Source organism: Clytia hemisphaerica, unplaced genomic scaffold (assembly GCF_902728285.1).
Source record: "Clytia hemisphaerica strain Z4C2 unplaced genomic scaffold, Clytia hemisphaerica genome assembly, whole genome shotgun sequence".
NCBI lineage: Eukaryota > Metazoa > Cnidaria > Hydrozoa > Leptothecata > Clytiidae > Clytia > Clytia hemisphaerica.
This window is the reverse complement of record NW_027103851.1, coordinates 1,616,482-1,636,467: the sequence shown is the minus strand read 5'-3', so window position 1 is coordinate 1,636,467 and position 19,986 is coordinate 1,616,482. Positions and strand designations below refer to the sequence as shown.

General features: G+C 33.9%; 2 protein-coding genes across 2 annotated transcripts; one reads left to right on the top strand and one right to left on the bottom strand.

Annotated features, from left to right (window-relative positions):
- Nucleotides 1–7,631: 7,631 nt before the first annotated feature.
- LOC136807805 (uncharacterized) lies at nt 7,632–12,972 on the bottom strand. Its single transcript, XM_067064426.1, has 4 exons — nt 12,682–12,972; nt 10,917–11,143; nt 9,624–9,849; nt 7,632–8,632 (listed from the first exon to the last, which is right to left on the bottom strand). The coding sequence occupies exons 1-4, from the start codon at nt 12,964–12,966 to the stop codon at nt 8,279–8,281; spliced, it is 1,092 nt and encodes a 363-aa protein (XP_066920527.1). The 5' UTR covers nt 12,967–12,972; the 3' UTR covers nt 7,632–8,278.
- Nucleotides 12,973–13,906: 934 nt separating this feature from the next.
- LOC136807804 (uncharacterized) lies at nt 13,907–18,735 on the top strand. The gene is made up of 5 exons (XM_067064425.1): nt 13,907–14,049; nt 15,561–15,733; nt 16,322–16,367; nt 17,021–17,497; nt 18,072–18,735. The coding sequence occupies exons 1-5, from the start codon at nt 13,914–13,916 to the stop codon at nt 18,563–18,565; spliced, it is 1,326 nt and encodes a 441-aa protein (XP_066920526.1). The 5' UTR covers nt 13,907–13,913; the 3' UTR covers nt 18,566–18,735.
- The last annotated feature ends 1,251 nt before the right edge of the window (nt 18,736–19,986 follow it).

Below are 19,986 nucleotides of genomic sequence, written 5' to 3'. Positions count from 1 at the left end.
TGGGAAAATATTCAAGTTCAACTGCTTTCAGCTTTCAGTAAACGAAAAAATATTGAAGTGAAACGCCTTTCTTATCTCATATTTTTATTTCTATTCTATATTCGTTGATCTGTGATTCATGTCTTTCAGATATTTGCATATTATTATGTACACGTATTTTTTAATATAAGAATAAAAATGTTAAGAGCAAGGTAAGAACATTTTAAGGCTTTGCGGACTCCGAACACCGAATTTCATAAAAAAATGGCCAAAAACACTAAAAAAAATGGCGAAAATAAGAACATGCTAATAACATTTTTAGGCTTAAAACTCAAAAAGTTAAGAACATATCCCGAAGCTTCAAACTTTTTGGATATTCTTATAAAAAAAGAGCAGAAAAAGAAAGAGGGAAATCATCAGTGGGTTGAGCAGAAAAAGAAATAGGGAAATCGTCAGTGGAAAGACAGCAATTAGTTGTTGCCATGACCCTTTGAAAAACAGCAGGATTTTCATATACACGTTTCGTTTTATAAGAACATTCAAATTTTTTCTTTATTCTTAACTTTTTGAGTTTTTAGCCTAAAAATGTTCTTAACATGTTATTATTTTTTCAATTTTTACGTATTCTTGTATATTTTCTTAAGAAATTGGCCGTTTTAAAGTCCACAAAGCCTTGACATGTTCTCAACTTATTCTTAACATTTTGGCCATCGAAGCCTTATGTTCTTATATAATTTATTCTTATAAAAAACTTTGTAAGCTTTAGTTTATTATCAAATGTCATCTCGCTCGTCTTTCCATAGCCCAAAAAGACGACAAACTACAGTAGAGAGAACCCCATAAAACCATTAGTTCTCCTATTATCAGAGTTAGAGAGGGGGTTTATTTCTTTAGAATCTTGCATTTACTAAGAATAGACAAAAGAACGACAAATTTCATAAAGAACGACAATGCGTGTTACAATGCAGGATTCTTTATACCCCTTTATAGCTTTCATAGTCGATGGTTATAAGAGAATAATAAAATGTTCCAAATGTCGTTGCTATTTTCCCCCAGTAAAGTGTACTGTATAGCATTTATGGTAAGCTTAATACATTTAGGAACTTTACTCTATGAAACCCCCTGCCTCGATGATACAGTATGATTCGTTCGCCAGTGGGAAAGAAATTGAGAGTCTAATATTGCCAATAGGGATGAGGACTTTTTTAAAGGCAAGGAATGGATATCCCAAGCAGTTAAAGGCACTTTAAAGCTACTTGCAGTTTTTTAAATTTTACTGGGAAATTTCCCTTATACAAAATATTGACAAGTGCTATTTTTATTCTGCCAACTAGAACCCAATCATTTAGTTCGTCTATTATCATTCTGATAGCACTCACTATTGTCCCAACATCCATCAGTGAAAAAAAGTAGGTACTAGTACGAGATTGACTACTCTGATATTTTTATAATACAGTCTAATAAAAGTCTAATAAAAGTGAGAAAAAAAAACCAAATGTTGCTGTACCTATTCTAATAGTTTGGACTTCGTAAGTATGTAGCGATTCCAACTACCAAAACACTATGAGCTTTTTATAGATCTTGGAGGCAGTAATTCAATCCCAATTATGCAACAACTTTGATTGAAGTTTTACGAAAATGGCAGCACTACTCAATGCTGGTGAAAAATTCAAGATGGCGGGTATACAGTTGACGCTTTCTAATTTGACGTCCACTAGGACGATAGGCTTCCTTATTCGATGAAATTTGAACTCTCCGTCAACAAGAAAACTCTCATAAACGACGCTCCTTTTTTCGATAAGCTCCCTTATTCGATAAGCTCCCTTATTCGATAAGCTCCTTTATTCGATTAAAATCCAATCCCCTATAAGATCAAATTAGAGAGCGGCAACTGTAGCTTGCTTTCCATGGTATTTCAAGGTCAGTGAGGGAAATGCACACTTCAGATCTACAACAAAAAATTGTAATCTATCCAACACCTTAATTTCAACTTATTTACATGAAGAAAGCAATACAGAACTGTTGATGAAAGCCAAAAACTACCTTTTCAAAAGAAAACATTTATAACAACTGAACCCAAAACTAGTGAAACCAATTCAAAGAAAGAATGCACGACAAAATTACCCGGGGGTATTAGGGTTGCGAGCTGACGGAGGGTGACGCCTGACTTTCGACCCTTACCGGGACTAAAGAGAAGAATACAAAGAAAGATTTTGTGAAATTCACGACCCTTACCGGAACAAATTTGACCAAATTTCGATCTTTCTAGGGGTTCCGACCCTTTGCGGGACTTTAGAAATCCAAAAAAGGTACCCTTAAGGGTGGCACATACTGTACCCTCCATTTGCCTAAGCACCCAACTCGGGCAAAATCAATGCTAAAGATCGTTGATGGAAATAGTTCAAAACAAATGCTTGAATACTACCACTATCCAAGCCTAGTGTAAAAACTGCATTAAATAGTGCATTTCTAAAATATAAATCACGTTGAACTGCAAGGAGTTTGACCTATGTTTAGCCCCTTCTTATTTATATACTGGTTTGATAGATGTCTACACAGCATTATTTACCGAAAAGGATTACTAAATGACAAAAAATGCGCTTATTCTTTATCATATCATAAGCAATGTACCATGTATATTATATTATGATTATTAATAGTCAAAAATGTGCTTCTCTATCAAATCACAAGCGTGTACCATGTATAAGTAATAGATGTTGCATAGTTCAAACTTTTCTATATATCAATGTAGGCGTAATGGGGATTAAAAAGTAAGTCATAGGATATTCAAACATCTCAAAAAATACCTTATTATGACGTAATCTTTTACAATGTGGAAATATCTTTTCATCTGGAACCCGGGAAACTAATATTCCGAATTCTCCCCGAATGATTACCCATGATACATTGCGCAAAAAAATCACGGAAATTCGATATCGTCCGTGAATTTTTTTGCGCAATGCATCATGGGTAATCATTCGGGGAGAGTTCGGAAAGCCGATATCGTCTATTTATTCGCATTACACGTTATTTTTTCATAAAAACAAACTATCATAAGAACATAAGGCTTCGATGGCCAAAATATTTAGAACAAGTTAAGAACATTTCAAGGCTTTGCAGACTCTAAAACACCCGATTTCTTAGGAAAATGGGCTAAAAAGCTCGGAAAATGGTGAAAATAAGAACATGTTAAGAACATTTTTAGGCTTAAACTCAAAAAATTAAGAACATCCAAAGGCTTTAAAAATTTTGGTTGTTCTTAAAAATAACGTGTAGCCTTGTTAGAAACTTATAGTCAACAGTCAATGGAATTCAAATCCCCAGCCATAAGAAACATGGGAATATCAATCCCCATTGAGATTTGCTTCATTAATTTTACACCAAATGGCTGAAAAAATCCTACCGGGTCTGTGAAAAAGGGGTGTACTATAAACTAGTCTATTTTTTGTTCGTTGGAATGTAAAGTTTTAGAAGTGAAAGATCTTAAAGTCTGTCCAGATATAATTGGCAGTGGAAACAAGAATGCCTGTAACTTTTGATAGTCAAATATAATTATGGAATTTTTTTTTGCTTGTTTTAGAGAATCAAAAGCGCTATATTTGAATGTATTTTTGGTTGAAAAATTTGCGATTTTTAGCGGTTAAATTTGCGATTGCAAAAATTGAGCTTTTTTTCTACTTATGCTATAACGTTCATTTTTACACCAGTGGTAGTTCAACCTTAGGTTAAGAAGTTTGTTAAATTTCAAGGCAAACAGAAAAGTCCTTCGGAAGATATGGGACCCGAAATACCCCTTCGTAGCACTTTTCTGTGAAATATCAAATCTCCAACTTATTACTAAAAACGGGGTGGTGATGATTGATAAAACAGTTTTTCGATCATAACACATTTTACGATCTCTTTAATGACCTCATAGCCAAACTGTGTTTAGTGTTTTGGGAATTAGCAAAGTTCTTTAATGACTTAAAAATAACAAAGGCAATATAAGTTCATGCTTATCTTTTCAATAAAAACAATTGTACTGTGATTTAACTTCGTTTCGAAATAATCAATGATACCAATAATACCAATGCACCAACACTTAACATAACCCCCGTTTTAAGTAATAAGTTGGAGATTTGATATTTCACAGAAAAGTGCTACCAAGAGGTATTTCGGGTCCCATATCTTCCGAAGGACTTTTCTGCTTGCCTTGAAATTTAACAAACTTCTTAACCTAAGATTGAACTACCACTGGTGTAAAAATGAACGTTATAGCATAAGTAGAAAAAAAGCTCAATTTTTGCAATCGCAAATTTAACCGCTAAAAATCGCGAATTTTTCAACCAAAAATACATTCAAATATAGCACTTTTGATTCTCTAAAACAAGCAAAAAAAAATTCCATAATTATATTTGACTATCAAAAGTTACAGGCATTCTTGTTTCCACTGCCAATTATATCTGGACAGACTTTAGGTATAAGTAACGACAGTGTCTTTTTATCACAGTTGAATTGGATTTAGTATTTCTAGGCACCGCACTGCTGCGAATGTTACGGTAGTACTATATGTAGAGATTATGAATCCAAATCATCCAGTCATTTCCTTATATGCATCGCTTATGGATGTCGACCATTTTTTATTTTTTTTATTTGTTCTTAATCAAATCCAACATGACATTCCAATATTTACGATATAGTAGATAACTAGGTCACAGTGTGGATCTAAACCACACTGAAACGACCGCCTTCCATCACGCATCACGCTCGCGAAAGAGCACGCGCACATTATTAACGCCTACATGTCATCTACAGTACATTTTAGATTATTCATTGAAAACAGATTACAATATAGTCATTTTTCATGTCTCCATTATTCAATTCCGAATAAAAGACATTCAGGGAAAAAAAGAGAAACGTCTGGGTAATCTAGTTAAAAAAAACGAAAGTAAATGGTAGACAAAGTAATAAGTCAAGGCAAAACGAGATTAGCTTACCACTATGAAAGAAGCCGCCTCCGGCGGTCGATAATTATGAAATTTAAAAAACACTAGAATATAGAACAGAGTTTGCGTGAACAATAGATTTTAGCCTTGATGATTTTGTTTTTAAATTTACCTAAAGAGTCAATAGTTTTAAATTCTAAACCCAGCTGGCATACAACGTTGTTTTAACCTCGGGTAACTTAATGCATGTCCCAAAAATGCATTAATTTTTCCGCCCCAGTTCCAGTCCCTAAACCATAACGAACTATATATTTTTAGAAGCGTATTTGCATGTAGAATACCGTATTCGGTGTAACTTAAATTCTTTCTCAGCAGAATTTGAGTTTTTTTAAGAAAACGTGATTATGACGTCATTATTTATGACGTCATAATTTTAAAAAGTTGAATATCTCAAGAACTAATACTCAAGGCTTTATGAAATTTGGACCAATGATAGAACTCATCAAGACGAGGAGAATTCTTTTTAAAAAATTTGAAAATTTGCTGATGTCAGCATTTTATCGCAAAAATTCGAATTTTTGCAATTTCTGCTGACGTCATTAATTTTGAAAAATAATTTCAAAATTTTTTGAAACATCTTAATGTACTTTATCACTGGTCCAAATTTCATAAAGTTCTGATTTACATTTCTCGAAATATTCAACTTTTTGTATTTATGACGTCATCAATTATGACGTCATAATCAGGTTTTCTTAAGATATCTCTAATTATACTGAGAAAGAATTTAAGTTACACCGAATACGGTATTCTACATCCAAATACGCTTCCAAAAATGTATAGTTTGTTATAGTTTAGGGACTGGAACTGGGGCGGAAAAATTAATGCAATTCTGGGACATGCATTAAGTTACCCGAGACATTCAAATAACGTTATTTGGACGTTATGAATATGTCACATGGACGTTGTTTTGACGTTGTGTGCCGTGTGGGAAGTTAGTCTATTCCAAGCTCGTCCAGCTCGGAAATTAAAGCAATTCAAGCAAACCGTGTTCTTGGGATGTGGAAGTTTAATTTGAATGCATCTTCTGAGACGAGGACGTTTGTTACAATTTTTCGTCCTCGTTTTCACTTTCAGTTTCATCCGTATTACTTTTAACCATTATTTGATATTTGTTATATCGTTGATTTTGAGAAGTATGAATCATTGAAATTCATAAATGAGGTTTAAAGCCAGTATTATCCAGTTTTTAAATGCAACTTTCAGATGATGAGGTAGATAACGTAGATTTTTTTTCAAAGTTTAATTACTGATAATGTAATTTAAGACGCAATGTCTATTAGCAGCGTAGTGGGATGACTAAAGTTTGGACAAACTCTGGAGGTAAATTCCGAAATTTGGTATTTTGCTCAACAAATCCACCTATCAAAATGAGTATCAATAGAGCAACTAAATGAACGAGAAAAATACGAAAATTCAGGATTATATTTCCATTTTTTGCTAAAAACTGCTATCAATTTTAGTGTGTAATTAATTAACCCTTTAACGACCGATGACGAGATACCAGATGGAAAATAACTGCCGGTGAGATAAGTAAATCGGTCAAAATTAATTGAAATTCGATAATACTATCAAAATTAGTAAATTTATGGTCTCAACCCAGTAAATAATCGTATTAATTTGAATAACCCGGTCAAAATCGAAAAAAGAAACATATTGATTAATTCTAAGAAAACCAGACGCACTTAAGGGCTCTGGACATTTTTTCCCAATTTTTCGATTTTACACCAAATTAAACGACAATTTCTGCATTTTAAAAAGGTTAATGTATAACGTTTTTTATACACGTTTTTTTTTTAAGAAACACACTTTTAAGAAACATGAGGCTCAGAATGCTTAAAAACTAAGAAACATCTAAGAAACATGGTGAGGCTGAGATTGAGAAAGTAACATTTTTAACTCGGTTTTTTTAGAACCTTCCATTCTTTGCATGAAAAATAGGCTGATTATGTCAAAAAGTTTAGAAACATGTAAGAAACATTTAAGGCTAAAAGGCCGATTTCTTAAGAAACATTGAGGCTGCTTGGTAAAACTGGTTTCTTAAAAAAAAAAACGTGTATGTCCTGTTAAACCTACCTTTTTAGAATTTAAAAATCGAAAAATTGAAATGAAAAAATTAAATGAAGAAGAAAACGAAGAGTTTTTTGAAGAAGAGTATTTCACCTTTCAAAGCCCTAATCTCGGTAAAAATCAAACATTTTGGATTTTTTTTTGGTTCAGGTGATGTATCTATTTAGTATCTAAAAATATAATTTCGGAAAGTTTTTGTGGAAGTATCTTTCCTTTAAAATTTCTAAAAAACCTCATTTTGGCAATTTTCTCCACTAAATTTCCATACGAAAACAGCTATAACTTGGGATGTAGCCAAATAGAAAATTTTTCCGAAAAAATCTAAATAAAGAAATTATTTGTCATTAACTTAAAAAAAGTTTGAAACAATAAAATGATTTTCCCAAGGAGATTAGGCTTTTTTGTGAAAAGTATATGAATAGCGTCGTTATGACGTTTTATTAAGGTCCATGCCACACTTATTCCTTAACTACTCATGATGTAATTACTTGAGTTCTTTTTTTTCAAAATCAGTTTGTTCTTAAACATGTCAAAGAAGCGAAAACATAAGGTTTTATCTTCAAATTCTGAAATTGATTTTTCACTATGACCAGAGCCCTTATTAAGGGAAATCCTTTCTATTCACTTGACTTAAAACTACTAAGTTGACTTAGAAATTACAAGTATAATAAATTTTACGTTAGGCGCTACAAGCCATGGTAGGTATATGTTTCTTAAGTCGAGTAAACTTTTCTATTATCAAATAATATAGTATGATATAGAATATTGAAATTAACATATTACTAAAAAGATATGCAATAAACTATGAAGTGATTGCAAAAAAAGCGACGAGAATGACAGATGAGACAGGAAAAAACAAAATAAAACCAAACAAAAACGACCGATGGACTATAGCACGCCAGGCTTAAAGAAATGTTTTTTAACAGCCGTGTAAGGTAAATCAATAGTCGCTATTCTGGCATTTTATACAGTCCGTCACTTTATCTTCATTACACCTATGTGTCACAAACCCGCATGGACCTCCCGCCTACTGGAAAATTTCGTCACCACTGGGAAAAAGACCCTACATAATTTCATAAACATAAGCTTGGGAATATTTAGAATTTATATCCCCATTGGAATTTCGATAGAAATATTTTCCCCACTGTGCGAAAATTTTCCACTGGGACAGGGGTGTTTCATTATACATAAAATTTGTTAACAATTACCCAAATGAGACAGTATGGGGTATAAAGCTGTTGTATTCATTATTCAATGATGATTGCCATGGTCATAAAAACTATCAAGACTTGCAAACAAATGTATCGGACATTTCCTTGGGATATCTTATTTGCTTCATTTGCATTCGCGTCATTTTGTGAATTCAAAGATCCAAGCTGCATGCCGGCTAACATTGCTTCATTCGTTTGTGTACCAATAACTCTCTTGTTATTGGGCTGTTGTTTGTCCACGATGTCATCCCCAGTCTCCAAGGTCATGTCATAGTTGATGTTTGCGCCTTGAAAGCGGAGTACAATCTCTGTCTCACCTTTCAATAATTTCAACTTTTTGACTTTGGGATACGAATCTTCTATTTCTAATTCGTTCCCTTTAGACAAGTACTGTAATAAAAAATAATGAAAATTCCGAAATGCGGAGTCTACAATCTTGTGAATAAAGCCATTTCACAGTCGAAATGGATCATGGGTAATCATGACCGATTGGGCCTCCTATTCAAAAGATTTCAAAGCTTTGACCAATACTAAGTCGTCATTAGCGCGCGCAGTGGTCCTGATTACCCATTACGCTTTGCGACTGTGAAATGGCCTATTAGTTGAGTTTGTACTTTTTAAATGAGGAAAAACAACTTCTTTTTCTTTAATTTGAAAACTCACAGGGAACGCAAATTTGCTCGAGTTATAGAGAGCTCAACCCGGGGGGTACTATCTTTGCCGACCGACGGGAGTGTGCCGCTGAAGTTCAAAAAATGGACCCTACGTGGGACTGAAATGGGACTGAAATTACAAATTTTTCTCAAAACTTTCTATATATTTTCCTGATCCTCCCAAAAAATGGACCTTACGTGGGACTGAAATGGGACTGAAATTACAAATTTTTCTCAAAACTTTCTATATATTTTCCTGATCCTCCCAAAAAGCTACCCTACGAGGGACTGCTGATTTTTTTTATTTTGGTGTTTTTGCGACCCTACTTGAAACTCATGGAGGGGAAAAAAGCTACCCTGGCAAGCGGCACATCCCCGTATCCCTTTTTTTTGCCAAAGTGCCTCCTTGGGAAGCTCAATTAGTAAAGATTCGAAAAAAGAGATTCGATTTAGGTTTTTCACATTTTTCCTTTCACTATGACGTATCAATTATTACACAGTCAACTTTCATTTATTTGAATCTCTAGAATTCGAATCTTTATTTAATAATTCGAACTAAAACGTTGATCCTTTCGACTGGAAAGTAGTTTAAAATATTCTCTATGATTTGAATTTCTCTATAATTCGGAGAAAAGGCTTCGTCTCTTGAAGATCGAGTTAGAGAGAGAGGCTACTGTACATTCAGGATAAAGCAACCATTATATGAGAGTAAAAAAAATCATACTTACAAAATTAGAAAAAGTCATTCGGGCATTCTTGCAGACATAGTATGTTTTTCCAGCCTGTTTGTTTTTCATAAAGGGATCTCTACCCCAGTATCGTTGCTTCTCGCTGGAAAACATTACCCGGTTACCAGCAGAGCTTTCTTCCGGTTGCATCCGTGACTCACCGGTATGACCGCACTGGATTGCCAGAACCACTTCCAAATATCTCGCCTCGGGATTTCCCCAAGAGCTGAAATATCATATGAGTCTGTATACTACTAGCTATTGAATTGGGCTTTTCCAGAAAAACCGTGCACCCCCTGTTGAGGAGTCCTTTTCTATTCCAAGGGGTATGGTTTGAAATGCAGTTGGATTCCATAGCAGTGGACAAAAATCCGTCAAAAATAAGTGGAATTCCATGGGGGTAATGATTAAAAATCTGTAAAAATTCGGAATTCCAGAGGGGTATGATCCTTAAATTGCCAGGAATTCCAAGGGGGTAATTCACAAAAGGTTGGAGCTCCTCAACAGGGGGTGTACGGTTTTTTCTGGAAAAGCCCATTCTGCGACACTTAATCTCCTATGATTTTCTATAATATGAGCAGTCAACGTAAATACACCCCTGTATCACAGAACCGGTGGACCCAAAATCCACTGGAGAATTTGGTCTAGATTTTGTCCCAGTTAGGAAAAATACCTTACAATATCACCCTATTGGGAAATTAACTTACATCCCCTATTCAAAATTCAATGTAGAGAATAACACTCTAAAACTATCCCACTGATTTTTTTAGCTTGGAGCAATATAATTTCTATCCTCATTGAAATTTCGATTGAAATCGTTAACCCCGCTGTAGGAAAATACTTCACCGGGGCTGTGAGACAAGGGTGTGTAAGTTAAAATAAGAGGTTAAGTAGTGTAAAGAAAACACTGGATTGAATTCCTACTCCAAAATGCAGCGCAAGTCCTAAGTCACTACATTCTCATTTTGGAGAAAGGTTAATAAAGAAACAATACATTGGGTCTCTTTAACTTGAATCTCTAAATCTCGAATTCCTCCTTGAGTCTAATAAGTTTTTTTGTGACTTCAATTATAACAATGTTTTATATGCCTTACTCCATAACTCAAGATTTCTTTATTCGAACAAATTTGTGTTCTTCGTGCGTGTTCGAGTTATGGAGGCTTCACTGTAGTATTTTTAGGAGCCACCCCCCCCCCCTTTAAGGGGCTTTAAAGGGTAAATATTTTCACATCATGAAGAATTGGGATTTTCCATCTGTGTAGCTTTAGAGAATGAGAAATGCTGAAAACTTACACTTTTAAGACGGATTTTATTCCACCATCAACCAACGGATAAATATTTCCATCTTCTCCAGTGACATTATATGCATTTTTAAACAATACCCATTCGGTTCGAATAAGACTATTCGTTTCTTCGAAAACTTTGTGAAGAGTCATATACGAGCTCTTTGTGTTGTATCGCGTATATTCTGGGATATCTATAATGTTGAAAACTTGCTGGCCAACTTTTTCCTGTTGTACCTATATATGAATAAGTTAAAGCATAGCTCTTACAAAAAACACTGGTCTGGAGAATTATATTGTCTTTTTGTGAGCTTTTTCCTTTGTTACTATCAAAAGATGAAAATCGATTTCAGCTCAGCTCAGTTCGCTCAGTTTTATAGAAAGAAACAAAAAGCTTACAGACCAGGACGAGATGGAGTTTTTGCAAGCTCTTATTTGATTTGGTTGGTCGTTAACCAGTAATAAAACAAATTTGTTACTTTTTCTAAAATACGCGTCATTCATATTACTTCAAATGACCATTTATTTAAGTATCTTATAAAAACTCCATCTCCTCTATCCAGACTGGGGTTTCTTATACGAACTATGGTTAAAGTTTTCTCAAATCTCTCAGAGGCTTTTGGACATTTTACTTTTTTTAACATTATCCAAGCAACCAACTGCATGGTCTTTAATCATTTAGCCATTTAGCATATTTCACTCTTGCTATTAATTTTATTTTGACTGTATGTCTTTCTCAATTACAGTCTTGTGAAAATTGTCCTCTAGGATATTTTGTAATTTGATCATGTCATTGCAGTCAAGGATGAGCAGAAGGCCTCCTTTTCGAAAGCTGATCTCGCAAAGGTTTAGTATTCTTTTTCTGTCTTCTCTCCACTATAATTACTAAAGTCTATTCACAATAAGTATGCACTCTTTTTTATTTTACCTATAACTTTTGAAGGAATTCTTCAATCTTTATAATTTTGGTATCATTGGAAAGATATTAGTGAGTGTTTGAAATTTGAAATACAAAAATCTTTTAAAAAATTCTAAAAATGAAGATGAAAATGAAGAAGGAAAAAATGAAGATCTTGTAGAAAAGTGCTATAACTTTCATTTTAACTATAATGAATTTTTGATCATCGAGCGTTATCACTGTTAAAAAAATTCTCAAAAATAATCATTCAGTCAAAAGATACAGTATCAAACAAAGTTATAAAATGATTGACGTCTAAAAACGCTGTTTTCTGCTGTTTTCTGCTGTTTTTTGGGGTCAATCACTTATTAACTTTGTATCATAACTTTATATTGAATAAATATTTTAGTGAAATTTTTTCACAGTGATGACCACCTAAGATCAAAGAATCTCTCCAGTGAAAATGAAAGTTATAGCACTTTTATACAAGATCTTCATTTTTTTCTTCTTTATTTTCATCATCCTTTTAGGATTTTTTTAAAGACTTTTTTATTTCAAATTGTTCCACTCACAAATATCTCTCCAACGATACCAAATTTATAAAGATTGGAAGAATACCCTAAAATTTCATCACCACTGGAGGGATTGACTTTGATTTCATCCCCATTCAAAATTCAATGTGAAAAATTGCACTGAAAAACATCCCCATCGGATTGTTCGGCTCAGGAACAATAGAATATTTATCCCCATTGGGTTTTTAATAGAAGATTTTATCCCCACTGTGGGAAAAGGTTTCACCAGGGCTGTGAGACAGGGGTGATTTAATGCTGCGGCCGTTCATTGTGCCATGAAATCTTTAAGAGTAATTTAAACTAACCTTTGTATCATTACCCGTTGTTTCACTCACTGATTTTACTCTGATTTTTACGAATTGTCCTTTCCGTTGCAGACCAACTTTTCCACCTTTGGTATAAACTCTCATAGTTGTGGGACCAAAGTATGCATCAACTTCGTCCCATTCTGTGTCGTCGTCGTATTTAAGTAAATTTTCAAATCTATGACCCTCTTTTTTGTACCGTTTTTTCATCTCATCTTCCGATTCTCCTTGGGTCAGACAATAATTCAATGACATTATAATGAAAATTACGAACCTCCCTTTCATCTTCGTGTTTCGTGTTGTGTGCTTCACTGGCTTATTTTAGCCATGGGTATGAAAAAATGAAATAACCCTCTCAAAAAAGGGTAACATTGTTTACTTTCGTAGGATTAAAAAGTTGAAACAAATTAGTTTTACAGATTTTTATCTTAATTTTTTGGTAGGTTTTTTGTTTTGAAGATGTTGTCCCATATATTAGCTGGAGCCTCAATTATCAGTTTGTTTAAACACAATTTGTAAATAAGACTTAGATCTTTCATTTTGTGTAATTCTTTAAATCTATTTACTGATTCTTTTTGCGATAAAAACATACTATTCTTTGCTGGTAAAATCTGTGACCACAGAAATCTGACTATATATTTTTTTACTTCGTTTAGAAGTTTTGCTACGAACATTTTCCGGGTCATTTTTCTCCTTTGCTTTTTAAAACCCAAAATTAATCTCTCAAACATATTTCTGGAAATCCTCAATACCCCTATCCTGGTTGCCAACGGCAACTTTTTAATAAAGAAGCTAAAACTCGATGTTGTTAAAGGGACATTAAAGTAGTAAAATTTAAACATTGTGCGAACCACATGTCATTAAAGAGAACAATTAAAATCACGTGTCCAAAACAAACTTGTAAAACAATGGAACAATCAAAATTAGCCATATTTGGTTTGATTTTTTCATTTTGACATGTGATTTTGTATCCGCTGCATACAGTTTGTTTACAAATTTCGCAAGTACTGTTATGTCTCTTTTAGGGTATAGTCGTGAGGAAGAAATTCATTTTTTATATTGAATCTTTTAATAAACAAAAATAGTATAGATTATTTCATTATTCTAGTCATTTCTGTGATTTCTATCCAATCTCTCAAAAACATCAATATTAATGAAAAGCAAAATATCGAGAGAAAAAAAAATTCAAAAAAACTTAAAAATATTTCAACACTTCATATTTTAGTTTTGAAATGTTCCAGTTAAAATTTGTAAATTCTTTTTTGTTAAACTTTTTGCTCGTAACGTCAGGTTTTGGTCTTGATTTGAAGTTTACAGAAACGTTTAATGATAAGCGGTATACATTGTATACTTATTTTCGTTCGGAAGGTAAGCAACCATGTTAATTACACCCCTGTCTCACATAATAATGATAATAATGCCAATTTGAAATCTCGGGACTTTTCACACTTTTTTCTATTGTTTTCAAGCAAAAGTTCAAAATTTCAAAGTGGTTTAACTTTAGTTAGGAAAATAAGTACACCAAAAAATTTAGAAATTTTTCCTAAAATCCAAGAAGCTATCTATAGGCAAAATATCTCAAACCATCTGATAATCCCTTTAAATGTTCGGTTGACCACCTCACACTATACAGGGTGTCCCTAATAAAAGTATCGAGTTTGAACATGCGATTGAGTAGAAAGTTTTAAGTGTGTATTCACAAAATTGTATTTTAAGCTCTCCCCCTTTTTTCTTTGTCATTACGTAACAATAAAAACATACTCTGCCTGTTTACAAATGCAACGAAATTACGATCATGAGAAAAACGCAACAATTAAAACATGTTTGTAAAGAATCGTATGTAAAACTATGAAAATAATAAAAATGGAATGTATGGAACAATAAAAAAGTAAAACGAGGGAATTTGAATTTTTATTAATTTTGATTTTTATCGTACAGATAGACGTAGGTCGTGTTCACACTACAGACCTTCCTTAATAAAAATGTAGTTAGGAGAATCTTTTGTTGACTACAATACAGAACGTGCATTTAACAAAGAGTCGAACGCGTAGTATTGTAATTTTTAATCGATCTTCCTTAATTAAGAGCCGTAAGCTCTATTGTCTTAAGGGTAGGGTAGAGGCTTCCCTTAAAACAAAAGATTTTATTAAGGAAGCATAAACAAAGAATGCGTGCAGTGAACAAAAGGTTTTACGATTTCAAAAACGAATGAACTGAGGAAAAAATTAGAAATAGTGCAAACGGTGTTGTTGATGTGTAAGATGAATGCAGTTATTGAGTAAAACCATTAGAACAAATATGTTTGCGGATTTCAAGTGATGTATGGATACCAATATCAACCAATCACAGGTGAAATCAAAACTCTCAATAAAAAATCAACCAATGAGAAGCCTTAAGCAAAATCAATTACCGTGTTATAATAGATCTCGTGAACCTACAAAGAACTGTAATAAACCAGTGTATTCATCCATCATAAATCTCTTTGTTTAACTTTGATAGATTTAATTAAGTAAACTTTTCAGTGTGAACGCGCCCGTACATTTTATGCAACAGGGGGAATAGTAAAAGGGCGATTGATTAATTTATACGTTGTAACTACCTTTTGTAATAAGCCTAGTGATGGAGAACGTTCTTATATTTTAGCGATAACACACACAAACTTTTTTACTCAATCGCATGTTCAAACTCGATACTTTTATTAGGGACACCCTGTATATTCTCGCTGATTAATACCACTTTTTATGAATAGAAAGTAGTCTTGATAAATTCCGCTGAGAGTTAATCACCATGGCAATAATTTCAAATGATGTTCGTGACATAATTTATGAAAAGGTCTATCGTGTCGAAAACAAAGTCAAGATTGCTGTGTTTTTTCGAAGGTTTGACCGAGTTACAATGCATCATCGAATGTACAAATGATGATGAATGTGGTTCAATCAATCATGAACAAACACAACAATTTTGTGAACTCAATCAGTTGATGGATAAAAATCATGACGTCACTAACATGGAGTCAAAGCAAGGATGGAGACACTTCATTAAAAGCAAAAAGGTAATTAATTTCCCATGCTTAATTTCTAAAAAATAGCAAACAAGTTTATTATTTTAAAGCGTCTACCAGTCTACCCAATAATTGATTTTTTACCGATATTTTTACTTATACATTCCTACCCCTATCAACCCTTAATGGCGTGGTCAGTGTTTGCAGGTACTGGTAACGAGTTTACAAGGACAATTTTTCCTTATTCTAAACGAGGCCTCCAGTCACATGTCTACAAGTGAAAAGTTTTAAATGGGATTAGCGCATGACTAAACTCGTCTTTTATATATCTTAGATGACTTGGTCCTTTATTCCTTTTAGATCATTTTTAGAGTTCTATAAATAAACTCCGGTTTAGGAGTTTCTTAAAATCAGTGTTTTTTTCATTTGTAATTGTGCGTAAGTCCGACCAATTGCGATAGTCGGCTTCGATTTCCCGATCTTTCTGGTTTGATTTCCGGATTGAGTTTCCCTTTGCGCTCGCACTTACTTGGATATACTCTTTTAAATTTTATGCTAGATATATTAAGTAAAGTGACCCAGCCGTCTTCACGGCTCTTTTATCCTTATAGGTTTATAATATTAACTTTCACTCTATAGAAAACAGAAGCTATTCCATACAAACACGAAATTATCATCAATGAGGGTGAGATTCTATTATTTATCCTCTGTAGTTAGTTTTTTTTTTCTCCATTTATTAGTTCTTTAATAGTTTATTGTTAGTTTAGTTTGGGTTCCTACCTCCTGGAGGTATGATCTGGTGGTACTTTTGCGGGAGGCTAGGAACCTTTAGTTTTGTACTGTTTGTTCGTGTTACCTATATATAAATAAAAAAATAAAAAAAAAGATTCTATTATACCTGTATTATTATACGCAGTGCTAATGAGTCCCAATAGGTTATATCGTAATTCGCTTCGCTGAATACAGGGGGGGGGTGGAGAAATGTTTTTTGGAATCCCCCCCCCCCCCGGACAAGCATTAGTTGACCCCCCGGACATTGCTCAAAAAACAAGGCAAAATTTGCAGATTTTTCACTACCCCCCAAACAAAATATCTAATATATCCTTCACCCCCCCCCCCCCCCCCCTTTACAAAGATTTCCTGGAAGAGCCCAATTCAAACTATTCAATATGGATTGTTACTATGCCTGGCATCATGGTGGATGGTAATTACTTTGCCTGCTTTTCTTTTTAGTTTTCTATCTCCCATTGGATTTAATTCATACATATGGAGACAAAAAATATTATAAAAATGCAAAAAAATGTCTTTCGAAGTCACCTAAACTTGTTATATTTTTAGAAATGAGACCATCACGAAATCGTGTTCTGGCCATCATACCGTTTCAAACAGACTATTGGGAAGTTTCGTTCAATTTCATCTTGGAACAAGATTTCCCATACTGGACTAACATTCTTCGATTGTCTGCACTAGAGGCTGGGCAGAGGACTACCGGATGGCGTATCCCGGGCATTTACATCTTTGGCAGAATCCTTGAGATTTGGTCTAGTGAAACAGAACAAGGTGTTATCAAAAAAGTGCATAATCTCAACCTGAATCAAAAGTATCATCTCAAAGTTTGGCAATGCGTAGACAAAGATGACTCTAACAAAGTGCAAAAACTTATTATCCTGGATGGTGAAATTATCTCGGTAGTCGAACATGTCAAACTCATAACACCCTTCCGTAATGTGCAATTCTTCTTTGGAGATGTTGGTTATCCTCCAGCTCCAGTTTGTGTTTCAAATTTGATATACACGCCTGATCTATTATACCAAGGTAGACTTATTCAATTTTTAGCCTTCCTCTGATATTTTACTCAGACAAGAAAGGACACGACTATAATATAAACAGTAGACGCCTTCAAGTGGTTAGTTTTTTTGAAGAAAAAAAACAAAACAAAACAAAAAAAGCAGGAGATTCAACGTAAAGTTTTCATGTTTACTTGGTTAGCGTATTATTTCTATGAACTACCACGAAATTCCGTGGAGCTGCGAATGTTTCTTATTGAAGAGATACCAAAATGCGGAAGGTGCAAACTTGAGAAAAATAATTAAAGAACACCCCCTCAAATAAACTTGCCCTTCGAATAAACGCCTTCCCTATAGGGGGGCATTTGTTTGAAACAAGTAGCTGTAAGGCAGTATAACATGAAGGAGAATTAAAGGAGTTTAAACTTAACTATACGATGATGATAATTGTATCCTTTTAGTATCCAAATAAATTATTTAATAAACGCCCCCAATCTTTTAAATGCCACTGAAAAAATAATGAACGCCTGGGGTGCTTATTAGAAGTAATACGGTATACTATACTCGTTGTATGCTCAATGGAAGATTTTTTTGTCTTTTAGGAACCAGCTTCCCCGCATCCAGTGATGATTTCATACTTCTCAAAAGATTCAAACGTTGGCCACCTGGTCCGAACTGGCTTATCAGGTTTTATTGGCTACTACGTGACAAAGCCGGGTTGAAGACAGACCATTGGCCTAAACCTCTCATGATTTACAAGACAATCAATGGCAAAATACATTATTTACCCATGTTTCAAATCAATAAGAATACAATGAGTTTATATGTTTATTTTTCATCAAATGGGAATAACGGCAGACGTTTCACAGGTGTTAATTTGGAACCGTTTTTTGGTGGAGCGCCGCTGCAAATCAAGTTTCGATTTTTTTCGCATTCGGATGGCACATACGAGGCTAGTTTAAATGTTGATGGTGTTGCAACATACACTATGTCAGTTGATGACTATGTTGAGTACGAAGATGTTTATGCTGGAACTGGGGCTTCACCTGATGTTGACTATGTTGTCAGTGACCTAGTTATCAAGGAGGTTGTTTAAAGAATTGATCTCGCGCTAAAATGTACAAGTAATCATACTCTTGTCTTGCGAATAGACGGGGTGGGGGGTCCGAATAAGCAGGAGGGTAGAAAGATTTTCTAAATTCTAATAAGCGGGGGGGTGGAATAAGAAGGGGTAATATGAAGACAGAATTCTTTTTAACTGATATCAATTGCTACAACAAAAAATAAACTTTAACAAATGAAAACGTAAAATTAGAACCAATGCTAACAACAAAGAAAGTTTTAACAAGTTTAAGGTCTATCTACACTGTAATAAAGTATTGAATTATTCGAATTTAATTAGTGGGGGCCTTAATAAGAGTGGGGGATGGATTTTTTTCTCTTAACAATTAGCGGGGGCACGTCTATTCGGGAGACAAGACTAAGCTGCTATCGCATTATATGCTTAAAAGAGGGTTAAGGGGGACCCAAATTCGCAATTCTGCTAATTTTTTTCCCAATTTCCGTCGAACCAACCAAAAAAAACCAAAACTTCACCATGGAAAATTCCTTTGAAATTCAATGTTTTCGTCAAAAATTCTGTCAATTTTGACTATTTGGTGCCAATTCCGAAATTTCTCTCAACTTTTTCCCATATACCATTTCCCCTCACTAAAATTGCCCAACTTCCGAAATTCCGTCGAAATTTTCGTCAAATACCGCGATTCCGTTTGAAAAATGGGTTGACCCCCCTTAAAAGTATTTAATATTTTTTTCTCTCAAGCAAAACGTTTTTTTTTATATAAGCATATGGTAAATTTTGGAGTGGAGTGAGGAGTGGAGTGGAGTGGAGTGGAGTCAAATTTGGTGAGCCTCACTTTTTTTAAGCCTTTTAAATAATTTTGGGGCTTTGGTTTCGATTTATATACTGAGCATGAAATTGTGTAATTTATGACATGTTAATTGAGTTTTCTCTAATTTAATTTCTGGTAAATTTTGAAAATACATTAAATAAATTTTCGACATTTCGTAAACTGCAGCTCAATATATGCTTAGCTAATGCTTGAGCTTTTTTAGATTTGAGCCTGGATATGCTTATAAGGATTATGTTTATAAAGAAACAAGTAATAACGCAAAATGGTAGCGAAGCTGTGAATAGTTGTCTGGAGATTTTTTGACATTTATATAAGGTCCTAATCCAGTCTAAGAAATAAGAAAAGTATTGGGAATTGATTTTAAAAATGGTGTATGTTAGCACATAATCTGAAACGTATGAATTCTTTCATTCAAAAAAACTTGATTGGATTGGGGAAATAGTCGGATTTTTAGACAGAAGCTCCACTCATTATTTTGATGTTAAAAATTATCTTTAGTATGACAGTGTATCAACGTAAATTATGTAACTGTGGCGACGAACAGCGATCCTATTCAACGCATAATTCTGCCGAGTAAGAAATAACTAGTAGACAATAAATAGTA